Source organism: Lissotriton vulgaris, chromosome 2_2 (assembly GCF_964263255.1).
Source record: "Lissotriton vulgaris chromosome 2_2, aLisVul1.2, whole genome shotgun sequence".
NCBI lineage: Eukaryota > Metazoa > Chordata > Amphibia > Caudata > Salamandridae > Lissotriton > Lissotriton vulgaris.
The window spans coordinates 304,655,150-304,668,046 of NC_141688.1; the positions used below are offsets into that span (position 1 = coordinate 304,655,150).

Sequence of the window (12,897 nt, forward strand, 5' to 3'; positions counted from 1 at the left end):
GGGGGGCTGAAATCTGGAGGGTGACTGGGCTAGAGGATACCGGGTACAAATAAAATTTGAGCTTTACAAGCTTCAATTGTGCAAATAAAAACGCGCTACAGTTTTAAAAAATAGCAGGAGCAACAGACAATCCCAGAGACACACACACACATCAGGGTACGGCCACACAACACAGCGCTCAAGTAGTCTGAGGCGCGGTGCGAGGCAATGAGCCTGATGTAGGTCAGCTGGATCAGGGGCGTGTCTCGCTCTCTCCCCGTTCCGCCCTCCACTCAAGCAGCCCTGGGCTGTGGTGGACCGGGGTCGGAGCGGGAGGCGTGCGGCGGGGGGGCTGAAATCTGGAGGGTGACTGGGCTAGAGGATACCAGGTACAAATAAAATTTGAGCTTTACAAGCTTCAATTGTGCAAATAAAAAAGTGCTACAGTTTTAAAAATTAGCAGGAGCAACAGACAATCACAGAGACACACACACATCAGAGTACGGCCACACAACACGGCGCTCAAGTAGTCTGAGGCGCGGCGCGAAGCTATGAGCCTGATATAGGTCAGCTGGATCAGGGGGCGTGTCTCGCTCTCTCTCCGTTCCGCCCTCCAATCAAGCAGCCCTGGGCTGTGGTGGACCGGGGTCAGAGCGGGAGGCATGCGGCGGGGGGGCTGAAATCTGGAGGGTGACTGGGCTAGAGGATACCAGGTACAAATAAAATTTGAGCTTTACAAGCTTCAATTGTGCAAATAAAAACGCGCTACAACAGACAATCACAGAGACACACACACATCAGGGTACGGCCACACAACACGGTGCTCAAGTAGTCTGAGGCGCGGCGCGAGGCTATGAGCCTGTTGTAGGTCAGCTGGATCAGGGGGCGTGTCTCGCTCTCTCTCCGTTCTGCCCTCCACTCAAGCAGCCCTGGGCTGTGGTGGACCGGGGTCGGAGCGGGAGGCGTGCGGCGGCGGGGCTGAAATCTGGAGGGTGACTGGCTAGAGGATACCAGGTACAAATAAAATTTGAGCTTTACAAGCTTCAATTGTGCAAATAAAAACGTGCTACAGTTTTAAAAAATAGCAGGAGCAACAGACAATCACAGAGACACACACACATCAGGGTACGGCCACACAACACGCCTAGCTGCGATTAACAACTGCCCAAGTAATACCTTCAGCACTATCCCAACCACCCATCCATCCTCTATCCTTCGCTCCATTCCATCCATCAATTGTTCATCCATCCATCTACACACTCACTCATTCACCCAATTATCCACTCATCCACCTTCTTCCTAGCCAGTGCTCATTCTAAGCAAGTCTCTGCTTCTCTGTTTTACCTGTTCCTTTCCACACTCCTCTTCTCTGTTATACGTTGTCATCCTTGTTCAAACCATGACCAGTCACCAAAATGAAAGGGGTGGCACAGATGATACCACACACTTCTTGACCCCGATTGATGACATCACGTGGCTAAAGCCTTGTCCCAAATTCAGCCACTCCAAACCCTTCTATTTCCTGCAGGGCAAGGACTACAACTGACTTCTGAAACAAGTAGCTTGTGAGTGACCGATAGCTCACCAGCTACCTGTAAGCAGTTCTGAACTAAATTAGAAGCTTTTGCCTGTTGAATTAATGTATGCATACCAAACATGAAAAGTGTGTATTCACTAGGCAGCAAACTGGGCCTCTCTGCATTCCTTTCCCAACCCTTACTATTGTGGATTAACAGGACAGGTCTCTGTCCCAATTCAGGCAAACTGTGATTGGGAACTTGTTGGTTAATGGTTTTCTTCTTCAGGGTTGCTTGGGTAGGCTCATATAAGGAATTTGTGGAAGCCAATATCCATTCGAAGAACAAAGAACTATCTTTAGTAAAGTTCTTTTGGATGGGTATGTGGCAGCACGTTGATTCCTTGTCATGTAGTGTAGTCCGAAAAAGTACCCTGTCATGCAGGACCTAATACGATTACACATAACATATACTGCGAGTCTGGTGGCAGACTGACTCTGTGTACAACTCCGAAGCATATATTAGCATATGGTTTGCATTAGCCAGCTCGTATTGCCACTAGAATCTCCTGTTATCAGAGAGATTTGTTGTGCAACTTTAGAACACAATAACCTCAGACTTGTGGAAACAATATAATACTTTGCACCCAGTCACTCGTGCTTGCTTGTTTTTACTCTCAGAGAGATACAGAGAAGAAACAGTCAAACGTGTTTACAAAAAGAATTTATTGTACAGTAGTTCTTCTCATGTAGAATAAGTGTGCCGTTACGACTGTAGCACAGTAACAGAGATATAGAGCCAGCAGTACAGTGAATAAGAAGAAATAGTATTGTTCTACCATTTTGCAATGGTCACCAACCTATACATGAATATAGAATGCATTTATAAAATAAAGTGCGTACCCCTAAGATGCCTGTCTAGTCATACCTGAGTATACCTAGCATGTGAGTAGGGGTGAAAGAGCTAATGAGCCTAATAGCCTAATAGCCTAGAATCTAAGAGCCAAGAATCCCACCAGGATTTAGTCCAACCCCTATACCTGAATAGTGAGAGTGTGGGACTCCATTCTGGTCTCGAGTTGGACACCCCGCAAGGGATGGTTAGACCACTGTCAGCTGGAGCGATGTCATGCCGGAGCCGCAGCGTCTCTGGCCAGTGTGTCGGTGTGAGCCTTTGAGTGGGGAATCGAACCGACTCACGGACAACGGTGTTTTGGGTAAAGATGGCTTTATTGTTTTATATAACCGCTTCTTCTGGACAGGCGCTCGGTAGTATGGGAGGGGGTTTTCTGTGTCCTCAGTCTGGTGCTTTGCAACTCCTAGCCGCCGGGAGTCCCGATGCCTTCTGGGATTTGTAGGCCGCTCCTCTGCCGTTTCGACAAGTTGTCCGGTCCACAGCACCAGGAAAGAAAGAAACCAGTATTAGTCTGGTACTTTTGCAGGCGTAAGGGGAAGACAGTGAGGATACAAGCGTGCAGTTATTCGACCCAGGGACAAGTGTCGATTTAGTGAGGGGGGGGCTGCACTGTATGCCAAGTGGTTCTCAGGGTGGTTTGGCCCACCTATGTCCCGCCCAACCCGTAAAGCGTGACCGTACCTGCTCTAGCCACACTTCCCGGGAAGTGTGGCTGGGCGATGCTCCTTCCCGTTGGCCTCCTGGCTTGTCGCTGAAGTCTCGGCTCCTTCTCCGTTCTCCTCCGATGGTATGGGCTCCTCTGTCTGCTCCTATAGCCTCCTCCGACCTCCGCTGTTCCTCTCTCGCCTCCTCCGACCTCCGCTGTTCCTCTCTCGCCTCCTCCGACCTCCGCTGTTCCTCTCTCGCCTCCTCCGACCTCCACTCTGCTCCGTCCTCTCGCCACTGTCCTTCCTGTCGCCACTCTCCTTCTCTACCTCCAGGTTTAAAACACACCTGTGTGATTTCTGGGCTGGGTTTTACCAGTGGTAGGTGGGCGGGTTCAGGGTTCAGCTCCGCCCAGTTAAAGAAACACTGGTCCTCGGTATCCCGCGCGGGATTGTATTCCATGTCCGTCGTCTTCCAGGAGTTGGTGTGCTGTCCAGAAAGAGGGGACATAGGAACAGGTAAGCCTGGAGGGCCCGAGTCCGTGTCCCCCTCGTTACACCCGGCCTTGAAGTCTTGGGTCCCTTATTATTATTATTATTATTATTTATTTTTATAAAGCGCGATAGTCACCCGGAGGTATCCCAGCGCTGAGGAACCCTGAATTCACCAAGTCAGCGGAGCAAGAGACTGAGAAGGAAGAAGGAAGAATGGGGGAACAGAAGCAGAAAAGGAGGGGAGGGTTTAGGGAAAAAGATGAGTTTTTAACAGTTTCCTGAAGCGCAGGTATTGAGGTTCAAGACGTAAGTTACGGGGAAGTGAATTCCAAAGGCGGGAGGCTTGTACCGAGAAACGTCTTCCTCCTGCTCGGGTTTTCCTGAATCTAGGGATGTTAGTAAAGTTTTCTGCATTGGAGCGGAGGGACCTAGAGTTTCTATAGGGAGTGACAAAATTACTGAGAACAGGAGGGCCTTGGTTCTGCAGCGTTTTGTGGACGAGACATAGGGCTTTAAATTTGACTCTCTCCCTTATGGGGAGCCAATGGAGGAGTTTAAGAGCGGGCTTGGCAGATGATCTGGCCGGGGTGTTAGTGATGATCCGGGCGGCCGTGTTCTGAATTATCTGTAGTTTAGTAAGGGTCGCTTCGGGGGCACCCAGGTAAATCACATTACTATAGTCCAACCTCGATATTATGAGACCTTGGACTAATAGTTTTTGGGATTTAGGGGGGAGAAGGGGCAGGACTTTCCTCAGAGATTTTAAGAGGCCAAAGCAGGTCCCTGCCACCTTCTTGGCTTGTGAGGTGAAGGAGAGATCGGAGTCGATCCACACACCCAGACTTTTCACCTCTTTTTTAGGGTCAGGGGGCGGACCCAAACAGGCTGGCCAGCTGTCCAGGGGAAGTGAGGCTCCTTTCGGGCCCAGTATAAGGACCTCGGTTTTTGTCCCATTGAGTTTTAGGGCTGATCTGTTCATCCAGTGATGGACCTGCGTAAGGCAGTTGAACAGATCGGCTTTCTGTTGCTTGGGATGGGAGAGAGACACCACTAGTTGAGTGTCGTCGGCGTAGCTGACGACGCTCACTCTGAAAGGGATGATAACCTCCTCCAATGTGGACATATAGATATTAAATAAAGTAGGGCTCAGGGAGGAGCCCTGAGGAACACCACATTGGAGGGGCATTTCGGAGGAGCGGGCGTTCTTTTCCCAGATCTGGTAAGACCGTTGGGCCAGGAAAGATGAGAGCCAGGATAGGGCTGTACCTTCCACTCCTACCCTAGCCAGTCTTTCGATAAGAAGTTGGTGGTCTACTGTATCGAACGCCGCACTAAGGTCGAGGAGGATCACTGCCACTGATCCTCCCCCATCCAATAGTGCTCTTGCCTCCTCATCAGCAGCCAGAAGGGCGATATCCGTGCCCTGTCCAGGTCGAAAACCCGTCTGGGAGCTTTTTAATTTATTATTGGCCTCTAGGAACTGAGAAAGTCTCCTATTGACCAATTTTTCTGCAACCTTGCTCACTCCAGGCAGTAGGGAGATGGGCCTGTAGTTAGCCAGATTCTCGGGGTCAAGCGTAGGTTTCTTCAGCAGGGCTTTTACCACCGCCTTCTTCCAGCTTGAGGGTACAGCTCCTTGTTGGAGTGAGGTATTGATCAGATGGGTAAGGGAAGGGATGATAGTAGGGGCTACCTCTTTAAGGATGCGGAGTGGAGCAGGGTCACTAGGGGAGCCGCTCTTCATGGAGTTGAACGTATTTCTCACCTCGTCAACCGTGACCTGGCCCCACGTGGACAGGCAAGCGGAGGTGTGTGGGCAAGCGATATTTTCCTCAGGACTGGAGGGGGGGATAGATTCCAGAATTAGTCTGATTTTATCGTGGAAGAAATTGGCCAGTTGCTGGCATTTCTCCAGATCGACTTTAGGATCGGAAATGGGTCCTGGTCCTTGTCCTTGGGGTTTAGACAGCTCTTTAAGGATGGCGTACGCTTCCTTACTGGAGCATCCTGCTTTCTCTATTCTCTCCTGAAAAAACATGCTTTTGGTTTTATGAATAGCAGTTTTGTAAGTCAGAAGAGAAATAGAGTAGAGGTTCTTGTTAGTTGCTGTTTTGTCGCGCCTCCAGGAGCGTTCGGTTTTTTTACACTCTTGACGCAGAGTTTTAAGCTCAGGAGTGTACCATAAAGCGGGTGGTATTCTTTTAGGTTGTTTTAGGGTGGTAGTTATCGGGAGCAACGTATTCAGAGAGGAAGTGATCCAGTCGCTGAATTGTTTGTCAGCTATATTGGGATCAGATGAGAGCGCAGGAGTGGACTCTGCAAGAGAGGCGGCCCATATCTCAGGTGATAGTTTGCGCCATTGTCGGTCGGTGACTTGGGTTTTTGGGATCGAATAAGTGGGAGTGGGAATTTCCCAAGAAAAGGGGACCAAAAAGTGGTCCGTCCAAGGTAAGATCACCGGTGGGTCAGTGGTTATTGTTGCAATGTTGGTGAGGATCGGGTCCAATAGATGGCCTTTGTCATGGGTGGGCTCATTATTCGCTAGACGAATGTCTAGAGATGTTAGATCGTATCTAATGTCCGATGCTGCTCGATCCGTGGGGTCCAAAAACTGGACGTTAAGGTCACCCAGTATGAGGAAATTGGGGGCGGAAGAAGCTAGTTGTGAACTGGATTCGACAACCGCGTTGATGAAATTACCCGGGGCCCCTGGTGGGCGGTAAATTAGAACCCCCTCCTGCTTCCTGATAGCAAGAAGTGCTGTATTTATACTGTATATGTAAGTGTGTTAACCATTGTTCAGTATGAAGATGACGTTTGGGGATTAATCCTAGTGCGTCGACGGGAGAGGTGAAGTGTACCTCCTGGAGAGTGTACTCATTAATTATTCATATTGTGCTAAGGATGACGTCTTAGCAGTATCGATCGGGCAGAACCCACCCTCGTCATGAGCTAGGTGAAAGGTTTAGTCCATAAAAGGCTGCAGACCTTATATGGGGTTATGTCCATACAAGGCAGTCTTTCCTTATTTGGAGTTATGTCCTTATAAGGGTCGTTCATATGAAATGACGGGAGCTGATGTAGGGAAAGTGTACGATGTTCCCTGGACCTATATTAGGGTACCAATATCGAATATAACAATCACCCTCCTATGTCCCACCCTGAAGATGGATGTTCATTTATTTTCTAAGACTTTTGCCCACCCTTTGTGTTCTTAACCTTTGAGCTGGTGAGTTAAGAATAGGGTTGAATATATTACTGGCTTCAGTGTACATTTATATATTCTCCTAACATCGTTTCCAGTGACCATGTGACTGCAAATAAAATTAAGTGGCACGTCATGCACCTTTGATTTACTGCTACATAAATATCCAGTTCCAGTTGATGGTTGGCAAACAATACAACAAGCATTTGCAATGCTATAGATCTCTCATTTGAAAGAGTTTGAGCTATTGGCATTGTAATGACAATGCTTTTTATTTGTGTTTTGAACATTTGCAAGTGGTGTGTAAACACCCACTCTGTACTAATAGTCCTTGCTTACTAGAAACAAAGCTGCCATTAAAAAAGGCGCAGTTACCTCCACCCTTGCTTCTCGGAAGCAAGGACTAGAAGTATAAAGTGCCTACAGGTTTTCAAAACACATAATTAAAAGGCATTGTCATTTACAATGCCAATAGCTCAAAGTCTTGCAAATGCGAGACCTATTGCATTGCAAATGCTTGTTCTTTGGTAAATGGCACTATTAAGACCATTTTAGGACAGAAGTTAGTATCAAAATTGTTTTAAGCCAGGTTAAAAACTACGAACAGAACCATGCTTCATAGATTGAGAAACTGCTTCAGACTCGGAAAGAAAATGAGCAAGTCATATCTACAGGATTTTTGGCATAGCAGTGCTGATATGTGCTTTACGATGACGCAAAAGCTCATTTACTTGCAGTTGGGAGATATGAGCTGGCCTTTTTAGGTCTCGTAGCGAACACAGCGCGTCAGCGCTGTGTCTCCGCTAGAGATCTTTTGTTAGCGAGTGTGCTTCCCAGGAGACAGTTTCGGCCGCGCGCATCCTTGGAGTGGATTTGAAACGGGAACGCGCGCTGTGGCCAGGCGCTGTCTCCTGGGAAGCGCAAGCACCAAACACGCATGCGCATACACACACGCAAGCGCCCATGCACGCACATACATACATACAGAGACACCCCCCCTGACACATACACACACGCGCGCGCGCACACACACACACACAAGTGCACCGAGGCCCCCCCTCCCCCTCCCCCGCCATCACCGTCGCATAAACACACGAGCATACACGCACACACACACACAAGTGCACCAAGCCCCCCCAGCCTTTTGAAACTTACCTGGGCAATGTCGGGGACTCTTCTCTCAGCACGCGGCGCCCAACCTCCTGCTAGCGCGGCCCCGGGTCTCCACACCGCTCACAGGAGCCCCGGGCCGCGAGACGCATCGACTCCGCCTGCCTCGTCTTCCGGTCTGGACGTGGCCCCGCCCCCGTCACAGGCGACCGTGCCTGACTTCCGGGGCGGCCGCGGCAGACTTCCGGGGGCATTTAGGATGCTGCTGCTGATTTCTCTGTCCTCCGTGTATTCCGTCCGTGGATTCTTTCCGTCTTCTGTTTTTCTTGTTCACGTGTCCTGTCGTTTCCGTGTGCCGACATAGCTTTAAACCTTCCGACATGTTTGATTGCGGCTGCACTTTCTGGTGTAAATATTTTCACTTTTAATGAAAATCATACTCTGCACATTTCTAAAGGAAACGGTCTCACTTTACTGTTCTGATTGGGTGTCCATATTGTTTTAGATCTACAGAACAACCCGTACCTCATTGTGCCACGTACCCACAACTGAAGAGTCGCTGCTGCTTTGTTTTCTGTGACTCAGTGCCTCAGCATTTATAGTCTTCGCCCTTTCCTTTTGCAATTAATTGTTTTTTCAGGTGCTATTGTCTATTGAACCACATTGAGACTACAAGTCCCAGAATGCACTATTTAGTAAGTAGAATCCTAGGGCAGAAACATGCAGTAGCCCTCACTTTTGCATCAGCAGGAAACGTAGTGGTTACATATATCTACCATACTTTTTTCAGTTTTTAATTGTTTTGCAGTAGGAGGACATATATTAAACAAGCTTTGGCAATGCAAATAGGTCTCACCAATGTCTATTACAATGGCTTGTTTTTTTGTTTTGTTGGCTTTCATCACTACTGGGTTTGTCCCGCCCCTGCAGCATGGCTTTTTTATCTTCATATTCAGTTGATGACTTGTATCCTTCCATGGCTCACATCAGCAAACTATTTATTTTTCTTTGAGCACCTTGTAGGAGTGCACATGAGTGTGTCCTTCGCAAACGTCTGTGCGGCACAAGCTTATTCATCAAGCCACAATACCCCACGGCACCACGCTGCCCCCCTTCATAGCCCATTAACAATAAAGTGATCTTTTTACCAGTACTTTTGTGTGCACCCATTCTCACGCACACATACGCACATGTACACACAGACCCCCACACACACACACACATGGGCACACACACATGCGTGTGCACACACATGCACGCGCACACACACACACACACAGTTTCATGGTAGTGGTGCTCACTTTCACAGAGAAACCACCAAATCCATCAAAAATGGGCCATCGGAGTTCAATTAAAGTTATTGATCTCAAATATCCGATTTTGCCAATTTGATAAAATGGCTGAAAAGGCACTTCATTACTGATTGCCTTATTTAGCTCATGGCTGATGAATCATGCCTGCAAGGCTTAAAATGTATTTTCAAATGAACGAATGTTCATGCCTATTCACAACACTGCGTACTTCACTTTCTACTCACAGAAACGCACACTTGCCCCCTCAAACAAAACACTCACACACTCTGATCACACCCTTAGTCTAATCTATGGCCACAGGCCAAGCACACTTATATACGTAGCACCACTGCCATACACACACGGACACCATCACTGCCATGCACACACGGACACCATCACTGCCATGCACACAGGGACACCACCACTGCCATACACACAGGGAAACCACCACTGCCATACACATACACAGACACCACCACTGCCATACACACACAGACACCACCACTGCCATGCACACACGGACACCACCACTGCCATACACACAGGGAAACCACCACTGCCATGCATGCACGGACACCACCATTGCCATACACACACACAGACACCACCTTTGCCATGTACACACAGACACCACCCCTCCCATACACACACGGACACCACCCCTCCCATACACACACGGACACCACCTCTGCCATGCACACACAGACACCACCACTGCCATGCACACACAGACACCACCACTGCCATGCACACACGGACACCAAAAAACAAAAATTATGCAAAGCATTGTCATTTACAATGCCAGTAACTCAAACTTAAATGCTGCGAGACCTATTGCATTGCAAATGCTTGTTCATTTTGCTATTGTTCATTAAATACTTTTATACTCGTAGTTAGAAGATAATCGCTTGTCTTTTCCAGTTTACTAGTGTTAATAAGATTTTTTTTTCTTTACAGACATCAGTAGGAAACAATGTGCGATGCGGTAAGTACCTCTCTGTACAAGAAGTCTTGGTACTATGTCTGATTCCTGTAGTTGTTGCTGTAATATGGCATTTCTTCCACAGTATATACTGGCCACTGCCTTAAAGTTACGATGCATTCCTAGTCAAGTTTTCTTTATAGGGTTGGTCGAGTACAACCTCATCTATTCTTGTTTAAGCAGGGGGTGCCTGTTGCCTCTTGACCCCCTCCCCACTCAATGAAATGGAGATGTATGGATTGTAGTGTTTTCTTTCGAGGGGGTCTGACAAGCACTGCAGTGCACTTTATTATTTGTGCTGGGAAAGGTGGTGAAGGCAGTAGTTTGTGTGGGTAGCGGAGGGAAGAGAGAGAGAATACTTTTCCATGTGGGGGCCAAAGCCACTAGGGCTAGTGAGCTTTCAAAATGGGGCCGGAGGTTTTTAAAGAAGCCAGCCTGAAAGAGTGTTGGCTGATGACGTCTGATAGCAGTGGAATGTTTACGAGTGAGGCGGTATTCTATAGGAAGGTTCTGAATGGCTGAATGAACGTTATATCTCTGCATTGAATTACCCTATTACCGGTTGAAGCCCTCGAAACGGGGAGTAACTGACGCAGAATTTCACATTGCATTCACTATTACCATGGGTTTAACGCTATCATTCTTTGCTGTGGGCCGGGATGGAAGAATGGTTTTGGAAAAAAGCTTGGAAGGGCTCGGTGGACGAGGCTTGGTGGCTATTGCGGCCAGAGGCTCACATGATTTTACCAGCTGGAGATTCCAGCCAATGAACTTGGTTCCTGTGTTACTGCTCTCAGTAAAACCTGGTGCAGGAACATGGGGCCCTTCGCGATCACAAGGAGCTGCACCCCACCGGGGGGAGGTGGGGATCACACGTCACCTGACTCGTAATCAGTCCTTAAAACCATTTGCACAGAGTGAATGAGGGTAGGAAGTGAGCTGTAATAGTTGCATCTGAGTTGAAGGTGTGTGGCAGCTGGGGAGTCCCGTGTCTGAGAATGTTTTTTTTTGGTTTTTTTAATGGGCCAAATTGAACACTTTAGGGCATAAGCTGTATCATGACTCATTAAACAGTGTAATACTTTCACTGTGTGAAAAACTTTCAATGGCTTCACCCTCCACAAGTACATTTTGAAAAATAATGGTAAGTGTATGCATTTTTGAGGACTTTTATCCAAAAACTGCCTTGAGAGCCATGCCACTAGAGGTAGTCCATAAAACTTGGGTATGTAATTTCACATGGTATATTTTGTTTAAAAATATTTATAGCATTTCTTTCACTTTTGCATTTTACTTCCCTCTATTGTTCTACGCTATCTCTTGAAAGTATATTTTATATAGATGTTTTTATTCGTTAACCCTTCTATAAAAGAAAAAAACAAAACAAAACAGCAATCGATCTGCATTAGGTACAACATAGTTTTCCTCGCCTTGTACAACTACCGATATTAGGAGCCAGGAGCTCTTTCTCCAGTACATAAAAATTCCTTAAAATACATCTTGCGTCTACCTGTCTGTTCCCTTTGCCATGGCCCAGGCTGCTCTCCTTGGCCCCCACATCTGTTGATGCTTTATACGCAGTCTCCGCCTTTATGAAACATTGGGTCCAGTTCATATCCCTGAGCCGGTCAGCCATTGTTGGGAGCTTCTTGCTTCTCCACTTACGCGCGGTGTCCCTCTTAGCTATTAGAAGCCTACACCCAGCAAAGAATGAGGGGCACCGCTTCCCCCCATTCTTCCATGATGCCAAGTGTAAGCTTAGGATCCAATGAAATACTCCATCCAAGAACTTTCACCAGGGTCCATCCATCTCTGCCAGTATCATTGATAACGGAGCAGGTCCAAATCACACAGAAGAGCACCCCTTTGTACTTGTTGAGCTAGGCGCCCTCCACAAGTCCACACTCTAGTAGGATGGTAATAGGCTTGATGGAGGGGTTTGAGTTGCATGAGTATGTGCTTTAGGGAGATCGTCAGCGTACAATGGGACATTTAGGCCACTGTCCATGTCACATCTTCCAATCTGCACTTTTCTCTACCACATTCTTTCTCCTTACCTCTATGAAACGACACGACACGAACACCCAGGCAATGCTGGAGAGAAAAATGTACTCACCTAGAAGGGCATCTCCCGATTTCATCATCCTGTTGAAAGCAGGTCGCCCAAATTATAACTGAGAACCCTTTTCTTCTGGTTGTATTTTCATAAAATACAAATATAACCATCCCAGCATGCCTGAAACCAGTCTGTGATTGTTTTACCTCCTGTTGAGAGGTGGCCATGCCTGCTGTTAGGACTTGGCTATTCCCAATGCCACGGATAATTCTGATTTGCATCCATTTCTTTTTTGTGTGTCAGTGAGCTGGATAAACAGAAGAATGCTGCAACAAAACAAACGGCCAGATTCATCATTGTGAAGTTTTGCGAGTCTGAAATAGCGATTCATAAGGAATCGCTATTCCAGACTCGCAAAACGGGATTCATGTAGGAATCGCAATATTGTTTGCGATTCCTACAGATTCCTTATTTGCGATTAGCTAATTGCTAATCGCAAATAAGGAATGACTCCCCATTCATTCCTATGGGCCTATAGGAATGCATGGGGAGTCATTCCTTATTTGCGATTAGCAATTAGCTAATCGCAAATGAGATTGCAATTTCAAGGGTGCAGGGGTGTCCAAAGGACACCCTGTAACACCCCTGAAATGTCAAATTACACAGATGTTACACACACACATGTCCAAAAGACATGTG

At 47.5% G+C, this 12,897-nt stretch overlaps 1 protein-coding gene across 1 annotated transcript in view; it reads left to right on the forward strand.

The window, feature by feature from the left end:
- The window catches only part of LOC147729357 (astacin-like metalloendopeptidase), a 531,217-nt gene that overhangs the window by 31,462 nt on the left and 486,858 nt on the right, over positions 1–12,897 (forward strand). The window contains exon 2 of the mRNA XM_086959628.1: positions 10,118–10,145. Within this exon, the coding sequence (XP_086815754.1) occupies positions 10,118–10,145 (28 nt within the window). The remainder of the gene's footprint in view (positions 1–10,117; positions 10,146–12,897) is intronic.